The sequence below is a fragment of the Nipponia nippon genome, unplaced genomic scaffold (genome assembly GCF_047370975.1).
Source record: "Nipponia nippon isolate SJK-2023a ecotype South Korea unplaced genomic scaffold, ASM4737097v1 scaffold_5, whole genome shotgun sequence".
In the NCBI taxonomy this organism is placed as follows: domain Eukaryota; kingdom Metazoa; phylum Chordata; class Aves; order Pelecaniformes; family Threskiornithidae; genus Nipponia; species Nipponia nippon.
Genome location: NW_028262369.1, coordinates 48,319,642 through 48,343,622, shown reverse-complemented (window position 1 = coordinate 48,343,622; position 23,981 = coordinate 48,319,642). Strand labels below are relative to the sequence as shown.

The following is a 23,981-nucleotide window of genomic DNA, read 5'->3' as shown; positions in this document are numbered from 1 at the left end:
ACTTTTTAAAAAAATATTAACTGCATCTGCATTCCAGTAGTTCTCCAAGTTCATTCTTTGATTGAAACTTTTCCTTCTGGTAAGCAAATGGGTTGTAGGAAAGTGGGATGGTGATGGAAGCTGGTGTGGTGGGTAAAAAAAGGTGCTGGAGAGATGAGGTCATAGTCTTTCCTTCCCCATTGAATTGTGTGTATCGTTGATGTAGTGAGTGCTGCTATACTGTCTGACGACAGTTGTTTAGGAGACGATAGCTGAGTGTACTCAGCCTGTACTACACTCAATATTTGCACTGAGAGGAATCCATTTATCTTCTTCCCCGCATCTTTTATCTTACCTCACTTCTTTTAGTGATAAAAATCCATCTAGCAATATGGTAGGTGTCAGAAGAAGTGAGGAAAGTTATTTTATCAGTCAGTGAAAACCAGAATCTTAGGCTGTTTCATGAAAATGTCACCCCTGTGCAGTCAGAACAGCAACCGATAGCAGGAATTCTTGGGAAAGATTAAACTAAAAAGCATCTTTATGCTGCTCAGAAAGTCCGCAGTACATTTGCGGTGGCGGAGTTGTTTCTGCCCATCTTGAGGTATGTAACAATGGTGGTGGTGGGAATAAGGCGTAGGGAGCAGTTTCTTTGGTGTTCTCTCTTCGATACTGTAGGAGACAGATCGGAATAGTGTCCTAGGTGTTTGCTTCAAGGTCTATGTGCTGGGAAGGGAAAACAACTGGAGAAACTGTGCCTTGATTAGGAAGCAGTTAAATTCTTTTGCTTTTTCCTCTTTCTTTAACTTTATTACATAGAAAAAATCGCAGAGGGGGTAGTTGGGTGAAAGACTTTGATTGTTTGTTCTTGCAGCAATTGAAAAACAAAACAAAACAAAAAACACCAACAACAAACCTACAGTTTCTTGTACTGTTTTGCTATATTCCTATGCAGTGAGTTTTCTGTCATGGTTATACTGTACCAGGACATGTGCTGCCCAGCAGTGCACCAGGAAGTGGGATTTGGGGAAAACTTCCAATTAGAGGCTCTGCACTTAGGAGACAGAATGAGTATAAGCCCAAACGGGTAGAAATTGCAGTACAGAGATATCACATCAATTAAGTCTGAACTGAGCTGAAGACCTCATCTCAAATTCCCAGCTTGTACAAGCAAATAATACTATTAAACATTTATAAAAAGCCTGGGAGAGCTATCTATATATAACCACAAAGAAAGCATAGGAAGTTGTAGTTGAAATAATGGTGTATTACATTTATATTTTACTTGATGTCTACAAAGTCTTTGGCAAAGCACATCCCTCACCACTTTTTCTATCTGTTTCTTCATAGTGTTTTGTCTGTGTAGATTCTTTGCTTAGTCTAATACCACAAAATTGTCCTGGGGCTAACAGCATTTTTGTACATAAGATATTGAAAATGTGCTAAGTAAGTATATGAAAAGTGTGCATGCTGAGTTGTTTCACTTTCACTTGCCCTCCTTCTAAGAGGATGATTAAATTATACTCCAAGGCTGTATGTTATTGTCTTTAAAAAAATATTGATAACTTGGTCATTCTTGTAGAATCTTTGGCTGAATGAACATAAAAATGTCCATTTAAATTGTCTATTTCTGTGAGCTACACAACATAGTAATGAAGTTTTTTGTCATCAGCCAATTGCCTGCTTTGATGAAAAACAGTTAGTTGGGAACTGCTTACATCCTTCTGTATTTCCTTTGAGATTTTCTTGGAGCGAGAAAGTGCTGTCATAATCCTGAAGCAGAATCCATCTGTTTCTTGCCATTGAGGAAGATAAACTTTGAGTTGACTTCAATGGAAGACCCTTTCTCAGAACTGAACAATAAGGTATACTTATGCTTGGTATACCTAAGATTGAAGGGCTTAATACAGCATTTCCTTGTCTTGTGAGTAGGATACTGTGATTGAGGTACACACAAATTGACTTGTTTTGGAGCATGCACTTGGATCTCTTATCCAGTAATTTTTATTTGGCTTCAGCTATACCACGCTTTTGAAGGTTACCATCATAATTAGGAGTCCAGTCATTTCAAGAGAAGAACTGACCCTCTAAGAACAGAAGTGCTAGAAGGAGTAATTGTACTGCAATGTCAACACAGAATTTGTGGTCTGATGTAGGCTCCTGAATGTCTGTCCAAAGTGATCCCAAGAGTTGTCCTGTGAAAGACACCCTTTCAGAGTTGTCCTGAAGAAAATGAGGGAGATTCATTCCAAATTCAGCATCTCATGTCTCCTTTGAATGCATTCTTTTCTTGAGACAGATTTCCTATGTCAATTCACAACAGCATGTATTTCTGCTTCAGAAAGGTTTGAAATAATCCAAGGGGAAATGGTTAGTGACCTGCTACACCACGTAGACATACACAAGTCTATGGGGCCCGATGGGATCCACCCAAGAGTACTGAGGGAGCTGGCAGAAGTGCTCACCAAGCTGCTTTCCATCATCTATCAGCAGTCTTGGCTAACCGGGGAGGTCCCAGTTGACTGGAGGTTAGCAAATGTGACACACATCTACAAGAAGGGCTGGAAGGAGGATCCAGGGAACTACGGGCCTCTCAGCCTGACCTTGGTGCCGGGGAAGGTCATGGAGCAGATCATCTTGAGTGCCATCACACAGCACGTACAGGACAACCAGGGGATCGGGCCCAGCCAGCATGGGTTTATGAAAGGGAGGTCCTGCTTGACCAACCTGATCTCCTTCTATGACAAGGTAACCCGCTTAGTGGATGAGGGGAAGGCTGTGGATGTTGTCTACCTGGACTTTAGTAAGGCCTTTGACACTGTCTCCCACAGCATTCTCCTGGAGAAGCTGACTGCTCATGGCTTGGACAGGCATACTCTTCACTGAGTAAAAAAACTGGCTGGATGGCTGGGCCCAAAGAGTGGTGGTGAATGGAGTTAAATCCAGCTGGCGACTGGTCACGAGTGGTGTTCCCCAGGGCTCAGTGTTGGGGCCGGTCCTGTTTAATATCTTTATCAATGATCTGGACAAGGGGATTGAGTGCACCCTCAGTAAGTTTGCAGATGACACCAAGTTGAGTGGGAGTGTTGATCTGCTGGAGGGTGGGAAGGCTCTACAGAGGGACCTGGACAGGCTGGATCCATGGGCCGGGGCCAACTGCATGAGATTCAACAGGGCTCAGTGCTGGGTCCTGCACTTGGGTCACAACAACCTCATGCAACGCTACAGGCTTGGGGAGGAGTGGCTGGAGAGCTGCCTGGCAGAAAAGGACCTGGGGGTGTTGGTTGACAGCCGCCTGAACATGAGCCAGCAGTGTGCCCAGGTGGCCAAGAGGGCCAATGGCATCCTGGCTTGCATCAAGAATAGTGTGGCCAGCAGGACCAGGGAGGTGATAGTGCCCCTGTCCTTGACACTGGTGAGGCCTCACCTCGAGTACTGTGTTCAGTTTTGGGCCCCTCACTACAAGAAGGACATCGAGGTGCTGAAGCGTGTCCAGAGAAGGGCAACAAAGCTGGTGGAGGGTCTAGAGCACAAGTCTTAGGAGGAGCAGCTGAGGGAGCTGGGGTTGTTTAGTCTGGAGAAGAGGAGGCTGAGGGGAGACCTTATTGCTCTCTCCTACCTGAAAGGAGGTTGTAGGGAGGTGGGGGTCAGTCTCTTCTCCCAAGTAACAAGTGATAGGATGAGAGGAAATGGCCTCAAGTTGTGCCAGGAGAGGTTTAGATTGGATATTAGGAGAAACTTCTTCACCGAAAGGGTAGTCAGGCACTGGAACAGGCTGCCCAGGGAGGTGGTTGAGTTCCCATCCCCGGAGGTATTTAAGAAATGCGTAGGTGTGGTGCTCGAGGACATGGTTTAGTGGTGGACGTGGCAGTGCTGGGTTAATAGTTGGACTTGATGATCTTAAAGGTCTTTTCCAACCTTAATGGTTCTATGATTCTATGAAATAGCATCCACTGAGTACTGTTTGGTGGCTTCCCCCAGCGATTTGAAAACTCTCAAAGAGTTCATGTGATGTTTGGATATGCCTGAATTTTCATTCAAAGTAAAGGTCTACTGTTTTGCATATCATGGGGGGAAGTCCTGAAAACTTTAAAACATAACATTTTCCAACTGTTGAGATGCGGCTGAGAAGAGCTCAGGACATGGCAGTGATGACTGAATGAATCATATGCTTTCTGAGAGTTGAAGGCTTTAATTTACTTTTTGAATTTTTATTTGTGCTCGAGGAGCATGTAACTTCAAGAGGAAGATCAAATATTATGAATTTCTACTGTTCTATTTGTTATGTGGAAGAACCATTAGAAAAGTGTAGGAGGAATAGACAGAAAATCAGTTTTAAGGTATGCATAGTGTTGAGAAGATATTGGAGAAAGTGGAAGTCCCATTATATTTGACTACATGAGGGAGGGAGCTTAAAGGGAGGGAGCTCTGGGAAAATCTTGGCGTGGATAGAAAACATCTTTATTAAGGGAAGCAAGCGTTCTTTGTACCTAGCCAAGAGCTGTGACTGACATCTTAATGTACTAGCCTTCATAAAGTACTGCGTGCTAGCAAAGTAGAAATAACATCAAAGAAAAGTTTTTCTGCATACGTAGGACATTTTATCCCAAAACACCTCCTGTTAAGCCTGCAGTAACATGGAACTATGGCAGTTTTTGCAAGCAAGTGACATAGACCATAGGTACCACACATCAGTGCTGACGTGTTGCTGGAGCACCAGCAGCTGGAAACGCTTCTCCCAAATGCACCGTGGACTAATTACCTTTTCTGTCCCCTATCCCCTCCCTCCCAGCAGCACTCGTGTGTTCAGAATTTTGAAAAAGAATACACAGTGTGAAAGTTCTCTCAATACAGAAAATGCAATTTAGAGACTATCTTCCCTATCATCAACTAATAAATGCTTAATATTTGAGGATGTTTGAGGCGTCCCCGTGCTGTCTACCAACCTGACTCTTGTGTTGCGGACCTTGAAATATCCCTTGCATTCCTGGATTTCTCCTGTTATTTCATCTTTATAAATGTTCACTCTTTTAAAATGACCACAAACATTTGCTCTGATACGTCACATATTATAAAACTCTTTCAAGCTCAGTGGATAGAGCGAAAGATGTTAAATCTAGGGAGAGGATATATAAAGGACAGATGTTGGCACTAACTCGAATGTACAGTGCTTAGTAATTTAATCCCCTGGTCCCTCTGGGATAGACAAGTTGGTAATATCTCCCTTTTATAGATGTGGAAAATATGATGAGGTAAATAAGAGGATATACTTAAGATTTGCATATATAAATAACTCAAAGACAAAAGATTGCATTTTGGCCAAACTATTGGAAAAAGTTACAAATGTTCAGGGTTTTTTTGTGGATGAGGACATTCATAACTACATCAGACAACATTAAGAATTTATAGCGTAAATACGCTTCAGGCACAAATCAATTAATAACTGGCAAAGGACCTAGCAAAGCACTTTCTCTGTGAAGAGATTGTTCTGAAATTGTGCATGACTACATTTCAGGCACCTTTCTTTTGTACCTTCTGGTATCAGTCGCTGTCAGAAAATAGGAAACTCATCATATCTGGTCTATTGATTGTCCACAGCCACAAGTACTTAGCGCAAAACCAACCTCGTCATATTCAGTACATTGTGGTACCTCAGTTTTCCTGATACACTAGTTTGTAATAAAGGTGTATGCTGTATGTCGTGCTCTGCGCTGATCCCAGGCAGCTCGCTGTAGGAGAGGAGGGTATTGCTAGGTCCAGGTGACTTATGGCAGTTGTTAGCTCAGAGTTCGCACTGTGGTCATCAGTCACAAAGAAAATCTGTAGCGTGAGGTTAACATTCATTACCAGTTTAGTAAACTACCCGAAATGAACCATGTCTCCAAGGCAAATGACTTTACATTGTGGATCGTAGAATATTTCAGCTGCTGGTAATGCATTGTGCTTGCATGAAGCTTTTCCCATTCATAGATTTCCAAAACTGTCATAACATAATGACTCTATATAGTCCCCTTGGGAGCTTTTGTCAAGAAAACTGCAGCTTCCCCCGCCCCCCTCCCCAGTCTAGAAATCTAGTGGAAATTTAAAAAAAAAAAATTCTCTTATCAGTGGAAGTTCCCTGAATTTCCTGCTTGGGCCTCAAGGAAATGTGATTCTTGTACAAAGTTCATCAAGCAGTATTTTGAGCTGTTTATCAGTATCTGATGTTGGACTTCCTTGTAATTCCTGGGGAGAGCATGAGCTCTGTGACTGTTCGTCTGCTGACATAACTGCCTGTGGTAGTCTGTGCCTGGGGAGAGGAGAGCTGTTTTTCTGTCCAGGCTGTGGGTGGAACAGCCTTCAGTTCATGAGCAGAAATGCACCTGAGAGCATGCATTTTGTTGAAGGATGATTTTTTTGGGGTAGTGCCTCTCTGGAAGATTGAGGAGGGTTTCAGATGCTGTTGGAGAACCATTGTCACAGCACTTTTGGAGGCCCATCATTGGATACTTTGGTTTCTTATGTAAAAAGACTTGAGCAGGGTGTTTTGAAAATGTTCAACTTTGAATTTGTTGTTTTTATTCAGAGGGAGAACCTCTTTAGTTCCATCACTGATTGCCAGTACAGTGTTGTATTATTGATTCCCCCAAGTCTGTGGGATTGATAAGGATCATCTCCACGAAGTCTTCATTTGGGTTTTCTTGAAGACAGTTTTTGGGTAGCTGTCCTTGTCCTAGCTGAGAGTTAACAGAAGCAGTCTGGGAAACTTGCCTACACCAGCAGAAAGAAGTCGGCTTTTGGATGCAGCTCTCTGAAGGTGTACCCCTAGTCTCTGGATAACTTTCAGAAGTTCTGTTTTTTCAGTCCTTGTTCTCTTGTCTAACCACTTCATTCTTTGATTTCTAAGATAGGTTGACTTTTATTTGCAGGAAAAGGTAAGAGGGGAATTCTTTAGGAGTCTAGAGAGCTTTGGCAAGGAACTGTCAGGCTGTCAAATGGAAAACTGTTGCTTAAGACTGATCAAAGCAAGCGTTATGCTTATGGGAAACTTCTACTTCATTGTTTCTGTGTGTGTCCATTGTGTCCCTGTAAAAAGGATTTTTATGTTTGTCCAGTTCCTCAGTGACACGCTCTTCAATTTCATTACGTTTTTCTGGTGCTTCTTGTGTCTATGAAGATACTGACTTTAGCGATTTACAGTTATTTTCCTAGACAGTGCCTTGAGGCTGCTGCATAGAAAATGTTAAGCTAATCTGTTTGTCTAGAGTATCGCCATGCTGCTGGTTTGTCTGGAAAATATTGGTGTGGCTTTATGCAGACTGCTGTTACTGGCATGGATGTTGGCATGGGCCCGGCTTTGAGCAGGAGGTTGGGCTAGAGGCCTCCAGAGGTTCACCCTGAATTAATTTAGCTTATGTAATAAAGAGAAAACTTGAACCTCAGAACGTCTCTGTTACTTTTTAAATGATGCGAAGGTTTGAGTTACAAAAGGAGTTCTTGGCCAGTTGGTAAAGCTCATACTAATTGCCTACCCCTGCCATGTTCTTGTGGGCTATCAGCAAGTTCACAGTGGTAGCTGGAAAAAAAAAGAGCAGTCCTATTCTGGGGACATTTAGTCCATACATCCCATTGAAAGGATCCTGTAATCCATTTACTCCAGAAACGTGGATGGAAGTTAATGGATGGTTTTACCGAAGTAGGGCCACATAAAGAGACAAATGGTGTGTACTTCTAAACGTGCGTCCCCATGCTCTGAAAGCCTGCTTCTTGTATGTGTTTTTCCTTGAACACATCTCTCAAGTTCCTTAATATCTCCCGGCAATGGTGTTTTTCATTAGGGACTGGTTGTTGGGTCTAATTAGCTTCTCCCCTTTTTACCCCCTTAATGTTCTTTGCTACCTGTCTCCTGAGATTTGCACATGTGCCTGGGGTTTATTTCCTTTTTGTCTCAAAGGGGGATAAATGCATAGTGTTTGTGTACCTAGAGCTGCTCACCTTTAGAAAGTGCAAATGTGCAGATTGCCCATGGCTGATGTTTAGTCAGAAGTGATACCATAATTTAAAGAAAAAAAAAACCTACTGGGAAATTCTGCATCGGTTTTGAGTTGAGTTCTTGGCCTTTTTAACTTTTAAAGATCTCCTGTGTTACTCAGTCTTCAAAAATGAGGACTATCAACAAAAAAGTCTTTGTTCAAACTCTGAATTGGTTCAGTTGTTGAGGAAATACGGTGGAGAGGGTGCATTGCTGTACCTGTTATTGTCAAATCGGTGAATATTATCATGGAGAACTGACATGGGCTGTGTAAGATCTTCCTCTGCACGAATAAAAAGGGTTGTGGGAGGAACAACGCTTGCATTTTTATTGAAGTGAATGGGAATGAAAGTTTGTCCTTTTAAATAGTAGATTGTCATCTCTGACTTTTTTTAAAAGCTGTGTCGTTTGATGCCCACAATTGTTTTCAGTGGATATTTTCTTGTTGGAAAAGGATTTTGTGGTAGCTGCTCAGTGAAAGGAGAACTTCATTGTTTGTTAATAAGTGCTAAAGTTTTTACAGGTATATTACTTGACTCCCAAGTAGAATAGTCATTAATTTCTTTTTATTCTAATTTTTTCTTTTTTCTTTTCTTTTTAAAGAAACGATTGAAAGCAGCAGAAGCAGAAAGCAAGCTAAAACAAGTGTATATACCCAACTAGTAAGTATCTCTGTATTGTTTTGTTTTCTGTTTCATTGTAGAGGGTCTGGTTTAGCAGTTTCCATGGCCTGCCAGTATTATGTATTTGCTTTAATTACATAATGAGACACACAGTTGAACAAACATGTCAAAGAACTATTAAATTAGGTTACCGATATAACAAACCTTCTGCTGATGCTTGAATAAGCTTGAATTCCTTTGTGTTTTAGCTGAGTTAATGCTAACCACCCTGATGCTAATAAACAGCTAGGAGCCCTGTGGAAGAAAACACCATAGCTCTGGTATTTCAAAGCTGGCTAGAACAAAGCAGCAGTCCTCCCAGTATGCTTACACTGCTGGTTATGAGTGTGTAAAAGACAAAGCTTTTCCCACTCGCTGACCTTCCGCTTCAGGAACACAGGGTATCTCCTCCATGGGCAGCTGAGGACTTTCTCTTTGAGGCTTTCCTGGTTAGGATGCTGTGCTGTCACGTTGCTCATTTTCTTCATCCTGTATAATGTTCCCATCCCAAAGCGACTGTTACTTATCTTCTAATTTTCATTTTTATATGGACTGAGAGTTGGGGACTTGGTAGCAGGTCAACACGGTCGTGAACAAAAGGGTAGCTAATTAATTACGCAATAAAATATGTGGTTTTATTAATTTTTGTCATCAGTGGACCACCAATGTGTGGTTGTTTCCTAATGTCATTTAGATATATATATAAATTTATATAGAGAACTATATCATTAGATATTAATTTTAATATATAATATGCGTGTGTGTATATATATATGTAAGAAAACCTCTTAGTAAAATGTGTTTCTTCTCTTGCATTTCTTCTGCATAACTCAGTCAACAGTTGTTACAGTGTGGAACTTTAAATCTCCCCTGTCATTTCTCTTTTCAACTTTCACTCCGAGATACGTTCCCATGTGTATTAACCCAAATCCTTTACTCTTGTATGCTATCTCCTTTCAAATATTTATGAACTTCTACCATGTGCTCTGTTACTGAAGGCAAAACTAAGTTTTACATATTTAGCTTGCAAGACAGTCCCTGATTTCTTGTGAAAACAGAGAAATCGCCGATTTCTTCTTTTGCTTTGAAATATGTTAACATCTCTCAGGTGAATTTACTAAAAATTAGGTGTAGTATTGCTTTTGTGGATGGTGTTACTCTGCAGGGGGACACTGGACATCAAATTAAACATGAATTCACAATGTGATAAGCTTGTAAAGCAAAAGCCGATGTAATTTAGACTGCAGATGTGAAAGGATATTGCAGATGAGAGCCTGGTAGTCTTGCTGTTGCTCTTGGATTATAATGTATGTAGGTAGGGCTTTGTATTTGAAAGGTTATGGTGCTCATTTGGATAATGGCTGTCTGGAGTGGTATCCTATTCCTCAACGCTGTATCTCAGCAAGGTAATTCTTGTTGCTATCTAGAGAATATAATCGAATCAGCAACTTACCTCTTTACTACAGGAAAAGAATTCTGTTCACAGTCCGTGTGGTTGCTATTTTTGTCTCTGGCTTTGATTTCCAGTCACGGTTGATTTTGTGAGTGTTATACCTTAACTTACATATTGTTTAATTGATAAAATGGGTGTCAAATTTTCCACCTCCTTCAATATCCTTTCATGTGTATCAGGAAAAGTAGCAATTGCGTACATGGCTTATTTAATCCCACGTGAATGCTTCTGCTGCTTTTTTGCTATTAATACCTCCAAATGCTGCAACAATTAAGTCATTCTAAGGTTTTTGGATTATTTCTAGTCAAGTTTCAGTACAAGGTCTGGCACATAGGGAATGTATCGCGGCTACATTATCTTGTGACCTAGAAGAAGATTATATTCTTGGCTTATAATAGCAATACATGGTGTAGGGATCTAAATATCAATGTTATTGATTTGTCCTTATCATGTTACTGAGCCCATTCCTGTTTCGAGGCTTGAACCATAATGATCCACTTGTCACCTCGAAAATAAATTACTTGATGTAGGCTGTCACAAGACCTATGCAGAAGCATATTAGCTGATTGAGTGAAACCTATTCTAACAATAACTGGCGTAAAATTGTTTGCGAAGAGAGACCCTGGAGGATATCACTCTTTTTTTTCCCTCCTTTTGTCTCTGGCTGTCTTCCATTGATAGGACTCTTGTTTGTTCCTGTGATGTTAATAGGAAAATCTAGGGAGAGGGGAGGAAAATAATAAGAAAAACAATAGAAGCAGTCTTCAGGAGTTCTTTCTCATGTCACATACATATTATATAGTGAAAAATAACAGCTCTACATGAAGCTTTAGAGTTGACATTTTTTAACTTGAGACTGTGCTCCAAATTTATAACGTGGGTAACTGAAGCATGGAGAGTGTTACAGGTAATTGATGTGAGGTTATCGAGTCCTAAACCAACATCCTAGATATTGGAAAAACATTTCTATCCTAGCTATTGGACAAACCTTTCTGTGCTCCTTCCAAGAACAACCCTGGTTTTGGGACAGACGTGTGTAGTTGATGTGACTGAACCCAATGTTTGTATGCATGGCTTTGTAATGCATCCCTTAGGTTGAAAAGCACTGATGTTCTTTCCTGGTGAAAGGAAAAAGTATACCATCAGTTGAATTCTGCATTCAGGAAATACTGAAAAAAGTCTTTTCATTGTTTTCCGTAGCAATTTCTCTGTCAGTGGGAGTGGTGTTCAATAAAGCAGCAGCAGAAGCCTGAATACACAGAGAGATTCCACGTTCTTATACGCTTCATCCTGTCATCCGCCAGCGTGAATACGCAGGGCTCGGAGATCTTTCTTGTTGCAGATGTAGTCTCAAGTCTCTTCTCCTTCTAGTGTGTACCCAAACACACTCTTCAGGCTGTTGTGGAAGTTACATTCTGGTTGTACTAATCCTACAGGCATCGTATGTACTAGGTACTTGCTTCTTTGTGATGACTGTCTAGTTGGGTAGCTGGTGCTTTTTGGGATTAGGACATCTGCTAATCATGAAAGCTGAGACATACAATTGTGTGTGGCTTTTCTCTCTTTTGCTTTAATCTAAGTGATATGAGAAGGGGTAAGAACAGAAAGGGAAGAGCAAAGCACTCCATACAATCCCCAGTCTCCAAAATGTGTTGATGTAAAATGTAAATTTTAAATTTACATCTGTAAATGTAAATTAATACATTCTACTTTAAGTATTTTATCTGAGAATCTCAAAGCACTTTGATGAGCTGCAAAGTCTGCCTTGCAAACAGTTGCAAAGTAGGGAAACATTATTCTCCCTACCCTGCCTCTTTTTTTAAGCAAACAGGGAAACTGGAGGAATAGGTCAAAGCTTTGGATGACTACAAGGGGCAACTGCTTAACAAGCTGAAGATAATTTCTTTGTCTGTTGGTTGTCCTGTGCCTGAGGAGGAAGACTTTTTTTTTCTTTCCCGTGTAATTGTGCAGAGGTCTACTGCACCATGAAAAACTGAAGAGAGTAAGCTGTTCTTTCTTTTGTAGCTGTGCTAGTTAAAATGGTGATCTTCAATATTTTGTTGGAGAAAGCTTCTCATTTTCAAAAAGCATTGTTTAGCAGTCATTAGAGCTGTTCTTAGAAGTGGGTATTTACAGTAGCCTGTGATGAGAGCTCATCTCTCTGTTGTTTGGATGCTTGCATTGTATGCCTAGAGGTAGATGGCATAAGTGTTCCTTACAAAGGATTAAAAATTGTTCTCATTTCTGAGGCTTAATTTCTTAATTGTTCTGTTGCATTTAGCACCGCTACAGTTTCCTGAATAACAGGAAGCATTCACTGATGGTGTTAAGTTTATAGTTACTTTTAACAACTAAAATTTTATCACTGTTTTGTTCTATGCCAGTCATATAGTGAAGGGATTTCAGCGTTCTGCATGGCTCAGGGTTATCTTCAGGTTGGGATTTTGGGCAGGGGCTTCAGTCCATGATGGCTGGCTTCCAGCGCCTTCTTTCTGCGTGCGCTTTATCACCTTAGTCTCTTTAGTTGAGACTGATCTCCTGCAAGATACAGCCCAGAAGTCTGCACGTTTATGTTCTAGCATAACTGACTGCTCCATTGCAATTGAAACCCGTTTAAAAGACTTCCATTCTTGATGTAAGAACTGGAAATGATCGTTTACCACACCATTGGTATTCTTGCTACCTTATTTGCATCTTTCAATTCAGCTTCATTAATTGCCTAATGATTCATCCAGTTATTCATCTCATTCTCTTGTTAATAGCTGTAACAGGCTTTGGTGATATCATACAAGTTTAATTAACATATCATCAACAATTAAGAGCTTTTTGCTTTTCATATGATGAAGACATTAGCCGCCTAAATTTTGTTACTGCCACTGTGAAACTTGACCTTAGCTTTGGAGCAGGATGCTTTCTGGTGCTTGTTGCACCTGCGTTAATGGTACTGTTCCAAAATACTGAAGTTAAGTTACTCTTATGACTACAGCGTGACAATTTTGTGATCAGTGTGATTTGGTGATCAGCTTTCACCCCTGCATCCCTTTCACTTGCATTTGAAAGACAAGTTTGATGGGATTGTAGAGAGGACAACAGAGTCAGGTCATCACCCTCCTTTCTGTCCTGTGGATTGTTCTCAACTTACTGCTTACAACCAGACCCATCAGAGCTTCCCGACGTGCTGCTCAAAAAAAACCCAAAACCTTTTTTTGTGCTTTACTGCTGGATTTAAGACTCCTTTACTGCGTTTTTCAGAGGATAAATAAATGGGAAGGGAAGCAACATGTCTGATGTTGAGCCGTAAGACCTGGAGTGGAACCTAAGTTTTCTTTGTCAGTCTTTTGCTCTGTCTATTGAGCAACGCTGCTCAGCGTGCATCTGTGAGGACTGTTTGTTATACAGCATCTTGGTAATGTTTGCACATGGAATTTGCTAGTGAATCATTGGCAAAAGTTCTTTTGCAGCAGGTTACTATAGTGACATCCCAGAGCAAAATGCATGAATGTACCCGCTTTCAACTTTCGCTTTGTTGAATGTGTCCGCAGATCTCCTGCCATCTGTGGTGTCCGAACTTCATGCCATTCTAATAAGCACCCTGAAACACTTTAATCCTTGTAAGAGCCAGGCAAATTAATAAGCAAAAGGAGAAGAAAACCTAATCAGGATTGTTAATCTAAATGCCTTCCCCCCCCTCTTCTCTGCTTCTTTTGGGCTGTGTATGGGCTGTTCAGTGTACTGAAGGAACAAACTATTTACAGTATTTCTGTGCTGCTTAGCCTCCTAAGCTTTTTCTTCTGCAGAAAGGCCCTGAACTTTACAGCGAGGAGCACCATCAGAATGCTATCTGAAGTTTTTCTTGGACTGGGCAAATACTTTTACCTCCTTATGCAATGTGTGTGTGGTCCTTGTAGGACATTCATAGCAGAACCTATTTTGTCTCCATAGAAATGGGGCTTTACCGAGCTCTGTATCTCGGGGCCTGATCAGACGTTTTCAAATGAGGAGAAGGATGACCTGGCTTCCAGGGCAGTGTAAGCTTTCCAGTAGCATTTGGGTTTGTTCTGGAGCTGCAAGGGCCAGTTGTCTTCAGAATTCAGTCACTTGGACCTCCTTTGCTTTCAGGGGTCATTGCTGAGAATGTGAAACCTAATATTGATGCCCCATTAGAAAGACATTAATTTGGCCATATTCCTACACTGCTGTTTTTGCAGCGCTAGCCGGGGTGAAAAGCAATAAGTATTTTGGGTCACTGAAATCACTGTGACTCCTGTGTCAGTGTGCAACTGACGTGTAAGAAAATGTGTTTTCAGAAAGCCATTTTAAGATACTTCTGCTTGAATAAGTGGATTCCAAATCATGGGTTTATTAGTTGGAAATAAAAGGAATATGCCCACTCCCTTTAGTCTTCAAGTAAGAGAACATGAGGGAAATGTAATCGGCACTACAATTTGGGCTTATGTTCAGAAGTTAGCACTAAAGGCTGCCTGCTTTTTATTGCTTCTGTAGGGTGAGTGCCTAACAGCACCTGGGAGTCCTTGCGTGCTTTATAAGCTCCTTGTGTGTTTTATAAGCTCCTTGTGTATTCTACTCTGAAACTTCTTGAGGGACTTCTCCCATCTTCCTCCGTTCCCCAGAAGTCCTGTCCCTGTAATATTGATTCTCTGTTGTCCTTGTTCCCTTCCATGCCAAGGATTTTTTGAATGCCTCCTTTTCCCCCTCTGACACCTCTTCCTCTGCAGAGATTTTGTACTATTCTGTACTGCTCTCTGTGCCAAAGTTTTGTTTGCCCTTCCATTCTCAGCTCCTGCCAGTAGCTTCCCCGCCCCCCCCCGCCCCCGATTCAGCATTTTTAAGAGAGTATAGGGATGAGCTGAGGTGATTCAGACATCGTTATATTAGAATGTATTAGTGACAGCCATCAACGTGTTTCGTGCTCTGCGGATGTTAACTTTTCAGACTTTTTCCATTTAGTAGAAACCTAAACGCTTCTTCGTAGAAGCGCAGACCATAGTTTAAGACTTGCCAGAAGGCTCATATTCATTAATATCTTTGTATATACACTACGTACAAAGATTTCGTTCAATATGTTGGGTGTGCTGGTGTGAATTGTGGCTACATGATTCAAACCTTTGCAGTAAGACAACGTGGAAATACTTGTGACGGCAGTCTAGGGTTATCTTTCCCTGAATAAGGCAGGCGTTGGCCTGTCTCCATTTACCTCTACTGCTCCTTCGCTCAGGCTTTTTTTTGGAGATTTAAATAAAATATTGTTCATGTTGAGGACTGAGAGAGATCTGTAGATAAGATCTTTTTGCCACCTAGATTAGAATGTCTGGGAAAGTGAATAAGATACCTACCTGGCCTCACTGGTTTATTGTTTTTAAATGGGTTTGGACTCTTGAAAATAGCATCTAACTATTATTATAGTTACTTTTATTATCAGCATTATTTAAATATTATCGGAGACTGTGTTCATGGAAGTCAGATTGCTGGTAAGTACGGCTTGTTCTGGAAGCCACATGATGAACAAAATTTAAATCGTCAAACATTTTGGGCCATGTTTTTTTAAGTCACATAGGAAATCGCATGCCTCAATTAATGTTTGTCCTCCTTTTTGCTTTGTGTTTTAAGTAACAAGCCAAACCCCAACCAGATCAATGTAAATAATGTCAAACCAGGAGTGGTAAATGGTACTGGAGTACAGGCACAGAACACGGGAGCAGGACGGGCCTGTGAAAGCTGTTATAGTAAGTGACGTGCCAGTATGGCAGTTGTGCATAGAGAGCGTGAATGCTGTGTTGCAAACAGTGAAATAAAAGCTGTGTTGTGGTGGGAGAGGCAGCTTTAGAAGGGTGGGGGAACAGAATTCAACATAGCATTTAAGAAAAGGGTTTTTTTTGGTTTACCAGTGTTACATTTGTAAATAAAATTACTAAATACTAAAGGGGGAGTTAATAAATGTCCTATGTAATTGCAGGTAGGTGTTGAGCAAAGACTTAAATCACCAAGGTGTGAACTTGACAATTTTTTAATAATTTTTTAGTAGATTTCAAAATATGTGATGTGATTATATTCCGTCTGCTGCCTGATATTAATATACTGAGTTCTAATGATTGTGCCCCTTTATGGGGAGCCTTTAGAGATGCCAGAATGTAGGACTATATGAGAAGTCAAGTCACAGATTTCTTATGTTCTTTAGTCATAAAATTAATGTATGGGGAGTTCCTGAAGACAGTCTTCCCTCTCTCTCTCTCCCATGCTCTGCAGAAATTGTTGTCTACCAGTCGTGCAAAATGAGAGCTTTCAGTTTCATTGGCAGGAAATTTTCCCATCCTACTAGTTGTTTTTTTCTGTTCATGTTTTAAAAGGGGTTTATAAGTCTAATTATTTCAGCTGAAATCGCAAGTACATTTAACAGTGGTGATGACAGTGAAGCCATCGTTAGGTTTTTAAGGTCTGTTTGAGCTTTGCACTGTCTTTGTGTGGGTTTTCTTTTGTGACGGTTTTCTTTTGTGATGGTTCTAAAGAGAATAAGCTCTGAAAAGTCATCCTGTTTAAGGATATATATAATTTCCACCTTTGTTATCTCTAGCCACACAGTCTTACCAGTGGTATTCTTGGGGTCCCCCTAACATGCAGTGTCGCCTCTGTGCATCCTGTTGGACGTACTGGAAGAAATACGGTGGCTTGAAAATGCCAACACGGTTAGATGGGGAGAGACCAGGACCAAACCGCAATAATTTGGTAGGTATCTGCAAAGCAGACTTCTCGGTGCTCTTGCCTGGAAAGCTAGGTGCCATGATATCTAACTATAATTGTTCACTGTTCTTAAATATTTAACAATAAAAAGAATGCCTTCAGCCTCCGTTGTTGTCCTTAGGTTTGGTATTTCATGTCTTGCAAAAGTTGGCGTGTTAACTTCAGCTATAAGTAATTTGTTGCCAAGTACTGCCCTGAGCAAAAAAAAAAAAACCATCATTTGTTTGGCAAACTAACAATCAAATGCATGGGATAACTTAATGAAGGTGGAAAAAACTGAAATGCCAGCCAGTGTTTCTGTTATTTGGTTTCCATGATTTTTGCTGTAGGGGGATGAGGACTTTTTTTTCCATAAAGGAATTCATTATTTCCTGAAACCTGTTCCCTTTCCCAAGGCCCATTCAAAGTTAGGTACCCCAAATAGCTAGTGGCTTTTTAGAGATCCCCTATCTTGTTTTTCTACTTCATCCTATTTTTTTTTAATTAATCCTCCTTTCTTCGGGATAGGTTTTGCATAAGCATTGTATGAGCTTTTTCTGTTTAATTTTTCCCCTTTTACTTAAAACCCCAAATTCTCAGAATTTTTCTGAATTTGGTGGAAGTTCAGTCTGGAAGCATCTGCATTGAGCTAATTGGAAAAAGTAGCTGCATCACAGGGACAGAAGGATAGTGCACACTGAACTTTGGTCTTAGATTAATTTCTTTCCTCTCTCCTAGTCTTTGCTATCATTCCCTTTCTACTCTATTTCTTTTGTTTAACCTCTGTCCTTTCCAGGCTTCTGTTTGCCCTCTGAAGCTACCTAATTGCCGAGATAACTGCCAGGTGTTATCAGCCTTGTACCTCATGTTTGTTAATTAAAAAGTATGTAAATAGTCAGAGAGGGGAAAGCCTTGTTCTCCCCAAACTGAAATTTCCTCCTATTTTCCAACCATGGGCAGGTTTGAGATAACAAGATACTACTTTCATTATTTTATTGGTTGACTTAGTTGCTTTTCATGAAGAAATACTGCTTTTGCTTTCTGTAGTAGATAAACGTCTTTCAGTATTATTCTTTATTACATGCGGTGAATATTTGACAACTCTGTAAACGCATTCATTGAGTTCAGAGTAAGAACTAAAACAGAAATTATTGCAACTTTGAGACAAAAACATTCTTGCATGCTCTAAGTTTGCTTCGGGAATTGAGTTTGTGATGTATATTTTAGCCATACAGCTACTTTCTGATTTTCCTCTCCCTCTTACAAATGCTTTTTTAATAAGGAGTTTGCAGTGTATATCCAGAGCAACTCTAAACACCCAAAGTTTGAGAGTCTTTCTATTGGCTCTGTAAGCACTAAATCATGTGATAGCATCAGGTAACTTCCTTGGGTCTGGCTTTTGGATCCCTGCTTTAAAACTTGGGACAGCACAGAAATAAATACTTGCCTGTGAAGATGTTTATCTTTGTTTTAATCCTTCGAGATATTTTGGAAGAAAATTCGAAATGTTGATGGGTAAGACTTGGGAAATGGGGACTAGCTGGGCTGAAAACGTGTTCATCTGTAATACTGTTTCTGTTCTTACGTCTGTGAATCAGTAGTTGAAAGTGATTTTATATGATATTCTTTCTCCAAGATCATACTTTCTAATAATTACTTTTCAGAAACCATATTTATTTTTCTTTCTTCCTAGAGCCCTCATGGTGTACCAGTACGAAACAGTGGGAGTCCCAAGTTTGCTATGAAGACACGACAAGCTTTCTATCTCCATACAACAAAACTGACAAGAATTGCCAGACGTTTATGTCGAGATATCTTGCGCCCTTGGCATGCTGCGAGACATCCCTATTTGCCTATTAACAGCGCAGCAATCAAAGCAGAATGTGAGTGGTGATGCAGCTGGGCATCTACTTGCAAAGGAACCCTTTGAGATTCCTTTCCTGTAAAATTTTGAGTTGCAACTTCTTGAGACGCTCTCTTGCTCGTAGCTAGTGGTTTCACAAAATCTGGCTATACTTGCAGAGTGTTCTAACTGATTGCAGGCTAGTCAAATAACTTCCATTCATGAGTTGTTGTTGGTTTTAAAATATTCATGTTTGCTATTACATTTAACATTCTCCTGCATTTGTGTCCTGTTGCCAAGACATGCTTGCAACGTGTAAAATTCCTTTTGATTGGAAAGCTCTTCTGGGACACTTGAGTTATTTAGTTTTACTATAATATCTAAATGTCTTTACCCTCTAATTATTTTTCTTTGTTTTACAGGCACAGCACGTTTACCTGAGGCATCAGAAAACCCATTGCTATTAAAGCAAGTGGTTCGAAAGCCTTTAGAAGCAGTCCTCCGGTATTTAGGTATTAAAAAAAAAAAATCCACAAATCCCAACACCACGAAAAACAAAATCCCCCAACCAAACAAAAAACCCTACTAGCTAATTCTGCCAGCCATTTCTTTTTCCATTTGGTTCTGGATTTAGATGCTGGTTCTGAATTAAAAAAAACCAAAACATTAAAACCTTCCCATGAACTTGTGCTTTTTCCTTTTCCTGCTTAATTTGACAGACCTAGTGGCTCAGCAGTCCACTGTGGGCTCACTGAGCTGTACCAAAACTTTTCAAGTGAAGGGAGGGATGTGTTTGCTGTGGCCTCCAATGTATGTGGGGACAAGTTACCATCTGCTAACGGAGGCATGAGCATAATGTTTTGGGAACAATTGGTCAGTCCCATTGTTCTAGTTTTTGAGCTGTCTGGAGGCGGTTCCTACGGTTGAGTCCTCCAAGAAGCCTCTCAGGTTTAGGACAGCACTGTGTCCCACAGCTTGTGAATCAGTTGCTGGCTGTTCTGTGCTGGAGTTAGACCAGGGGACTACATTTCCATTCTTTACATTCTTGTGTGGTGGTGTTTTCTGATTTGTTTTGGGTTTTTTGTTGTTTTTTGGGGGGGTGTTTTGGTTTTTTTTTCATGGTTTTCTTGAGGACTTGGCCCTCATCAGCTGATCTGTGGGGGAGTACTGAGTAGCTCTGTCCAGGACCTTGGTGTAAGTTTTAGGTGCTGGAAGAGGCCAGCTACATGACATGCCAGCTCTGACTCCAAATGAATGCAAAATTGTTTTCCCTAGTGTTGCCAGTTGCTAGAGATACCCTGAAGACATGTCTCAGGTTGCTACAGCAGTCTAACATGAGTCTAACCCCAGAAAGCTAGCTTGGAGAGTGGTACTTTGAAGGCTTCCAGATTAACAAGGAAATTGATTGCCTTTTTACTCTGATAAGAAACACTGGAGTTGATTTTTATGTTTCTTTTGAACATTTTTGTTGATTAAATATTATAAAGCTCGGGGTTTATTAAATATTTACTGCTTCTCTGTTGAGTGTTGTACTTCTACTGTATACTAATGAGATACACAGACTGAGAAACCTTTGGATATGTATAGTGCAACCAAATAAAGCCAATAAAGGGAAAAGTTTTGCTGCTTAATAAAATCCTGCTTTGAATAGTTGCACAGAATGTAGCAGTAGATTTTGAGATTTCATTAGCGCTGTGTCAGGGTGTTCGTTTGACTATCGAGCTGGGAGAAGGAAGTGAAAGAAACGGAGGGAGGCTGATGGACTGGCAAGAATGTATTTTTGGAGGTGTCGTGCTCAGCGTGCTTTAAGTTATGTGTTACTTGGCTGTTGGGGCTGCGAGAGAAAAACCTCAATTGAAGCTCCCGTTGACTGTTGCTTGTAACTTTCTCAAAATCTTTTCAGTTGAACAGTGTGTGCTTGATCTCTGCCTTGGCCAAAAGTTTGAATTCAGTCTCTTGTGTGTTCTTTATGGTGGTGCTTTGAATCCTCACTTGTTTGGCAGGTTTAGAATTTGTATTTTTTACAAACCTTGCAAAACTGGCGAAGTTGTAATTTCCCCAGAGTTTAGGGGTGTTGCATGACTGCCAAAAGATGGCTCTTACTGCAGAGCACCCCTGAAATGATAGCACATTGTTGGAGAATAGTGTTTTGGAAATAGATACAAAGTGCTTTTGTTATCAAGTCTTATTTTAGGATGATATTGTGTCATTGGTTTTAACATCTTCAGTAGAGGTGAATTCCTAAATATACTTAAAATGCTTTATATAAATAGCGATCTCCAGTCAAAATTATTGACTGAGATAGTTTGTATATAAGGGGAGGTATACTTGGTCACCTTGGCAGTTTGCAGGTTGTTTTCAGATTCGTAATTCCAGTCTCTTCACTAATAAAAAAAAAACCCTACCTTGCTGTTTTACAACAGAGTCTCATCCGTGTCCTCCGAAACCAGATCCTGCAAAGAGCTTGTCCAGTTCTCTCAACAATCTGACTCCTGCTAAGTTTACGCCTGTCATTAATAATGGGTCCCCAACTATCCTGGGAAAAAGAAGTTATGAACAACACAATGGAATGGATGGTAAATATTTTTCTGCAAAATGTATATTGTCTATATAGGCTTTTTCTTCTGTCCTTTCGGTATACAAGGAGATTATTTAAAACTATAGTCCTTTATATAAATTCCAAATTTCTTATTCTTGAGGGAGGTTAATTTTTTCCTTTTGTAAAGGTCACTTGTCCCATTTCTCCTTCTGGGTGAGACACATGATGTGTTCTGCCTGGGTGGTGCATGCACATCAAGCTGCTGTGCTAGTGGAACTCTGCCTAGCTTGACCAGCCTTGCAAATGGGATAGTGAAGGAGAAACTTCCCTTCAATTTTTAAATTAGTAGTATGAAGAAAACCTTAATAGCTTTTTCCGGTGATGTTTCGTTTTTCTGTTGAAGTTTACACCTTTTTCAACCTGTAAGTTGTAGCTGTGCAGTTCCCAGGTGGCTTTGTAACGTGTGGATCACCTGGCGTTCAGCAAAGCTACCGGAGGTTGCGTGCCATTGAGAGAGGCAGGCAGCTGCTTAGCTGAGGGAGGCAGACGTGCCAGCTCTGGCGTGGCGTAAACCTGCTCCTGCCTTGCGCAGAACTAGAGCATTCGCTTTTGTTGGCCCTGTCACTGAGCACCTCTGTACAGTGGAGTTTGGGCTTCATCTCCTCAAGAATAAAAGGCAAGGGGAAGGTGTTTGAAGTGGGAGATAGACGCAGGATGTTCCTGGCACGGACTCCAGGGCTCTGTTCTGAAGAGTTGCTCTTGCCTGAGAGTGGAAGAGAAAGTGCAGTCTCTTTCTCAGATGAGGATAAAAGGGTCTGTTCAAATGGTCTTAACTGGAGCGAGAGCGTGGAGGGTAGCTCTCCTTAACAGGGGAAAGGAACAGTTAGTTTAATGGTGACTCTGAGCAGGGAGGGAGATACAGAGAATCTTTCTCATTTTTTACCTTTAACTTTACATGTGGCTTATCCAAAATATAATTAGAAACATTTGATATCTTATTGTTTGTGTTTTAACATTAAGAACTTTTTAAACTGCTGCTGTTCAGGTTGCTGATGTGATGTTTTTCTCTTTTCTGTTCACTTGTGCTCTATCAGGCAACATGAAGAAGCGCCTGTTGATGCCTAGCAGGGGTAAGACCTTGAAGCTGCGCTCAGCTTATGCTAGGAGAGTGATTTTTAGTTTCATCTGCTGGCTTGTCTGTGCTTTGTGCCTAATGAGTCTGTGTGCACCTTCTGTGTTGATGTCTAAGTGTTCCTTGGGTAACCATTTCCACCCATGGTTATGCTGCTCACCTTCCAGGCTTTTCACATGCAGATGACAAATCGTACAACCGTACTGAAGACATGAAGTGCTATGTTCAGAATTGATTATTAATTCCTCAAGCTGAGAGAACGGTTTTCTAGTAGTTTTGTGAAACTGCTGAAAGCTGTGATGGTTGGTTTTAAACTAGGTGGTGTTTCACTGTTTGACTTTTAAGAAATCCAAGTTTCATGCATCCTGAACTCCTTTAAATTGACAGCAACCAAAAGAAATAGAAGACAGTATTCACATCGAGTCCCAAGTTCAAGCCTCTATATTTTCCACTGTGAGTGGACAGTCTCACTGGTGAGAGACTGTCTGCGTGTTCTCTACTTGCAGCAGAAATGGTTTTTGAAATTTCCATAGGTTAAAAACTAATCTGTTCTGACTACTGAATAGACCTCAGAAGCTTTAATTTGTGATAATTCAGGAAACATACATATGATGTCACTTAACCAAATTCAATAGAACAGACCAATTTTGAACAGTTAGGATATACAAATGTCATTGTGAGACAGGCAAACACAGAAACTTAAGCTACGTGTTACCATGAAATGGCCCACACTGCATGCCCTGATGTTAAGCTTTGTGTTTAATGGCTGAGACAGTGGATGACTGTTATCAATATGTACATGCATGCGTATATAAATGCATGTGGAGAATACAATAAGAATGAGGACAGTGATTGTTCTACTGTCTTGCTCTCTTTGGGAATTTATACCTGATATTGTGTTGTTGAATTTTTAATGTGCTTTTCAACTTTTGTGTTTTGGGAAGAATAACAAAACCCTGCTGCCTTGGTCAGTTTGGCTTCTTCAGAAGCTTTGTCCAGTAATGAGAGATGTAGATGCAGAGTAGCTCACTGAAATTCCACAGTTCCTAGTGACAACCTGCTTATGGGCATGCCTGCTGCTCCCTGCTAAATGTCCTCATCAGCAAGGGGACAGATGACACGCTGCTGAAGTTCTGAGATGTTGTGGCCCAGAAGAGGGAAGTGGAAGAACTGACCCTTCCCTCAGGCGCTCTCTGCGTAGAGCACTGGATTTGATAACCTGAGATCATTTACTTACTGGAAACAGAGGATTCTTGTCTTAGTGTTTCAAAATGTCTGTCTGCTGGCATACATATTTGATTAGATACATTTCAGTCATAACTGTTGCTGGAGCAGTTTGCAAAGAGATTTTGGTGAAGTACCTGTTCAGGCTGCTCAGAATACGTGTTTCTCTGAAGCATATGTGTGTAGCTGTGCAGGGTCCGGCTCTCGCTGAGCGCCTGCTGCTTTATCTGCTCGGTCTGTTCTCAGCCAGCCACTGAAATACTTGGAATAGTATTTGTTTCTATAGCTGCTAGGTAGCAGAGTACAAATCAGTCCCAGAATCTGTTTACCTGCTGGGGTAGTGAGTGTTAAACTGGATGTTCCTGTGAGCAGTTCAGCTTAAACTTGGTGGTTAAGATTTATT

The 23,981-nt window shown here is 40.7% G+C and overlaps 1 protein-coding gene across 9 annotated transcripts in view; it reads left to right on the top strand.

The window, feature by feature from the left end:
* The window catches only part of MTA1 (metastasis associated 1), a 92,101-nt gene that overhangs the window by 49,146 nt on the left and 18,974 nt on the right, over positions 1 to 23,981 (top strand). For all 9 annotated transcript variants that reach the window (XR_015698709.1, XM_087731348.1, XM_087731349.1 and 6 more), the window contains 7 exons: positions 8,594 to 8,652; positions 15,734 to 15,849; positions 16,695 to 16,846; positions 18,534 to 18,723; positions 19,106 to 19,195; positions 21,107 to 21,259; positions 22,317 to 22,352. Coding sequence is in view for 8 of the 9 variants with exons in the window: in XM_087731348.1 (XP_087587474.1) it covers positions 8,594 to 8,652; positions 15,734 to 15,849; positions 16,695 to 16,846; positions 18,534 to 18,723; positions 19,106 to 19,195; positions 21,107 to 21,259; positions 22,317 to 22,352 (796 nt within the window). In the remaining variant the exon portion in view is untranslated. The remainder of the gene's footprint in view (positions 1 to 8,593; positions 8,653 to 15,733; positions 15,850 to 16,694; positions 16,847 to 18,533; positions 18,724 to 19,105; positions 19,196 to 21,106; positions 21,260 to 22,316; positions 22,353 to 23,981) is intronic.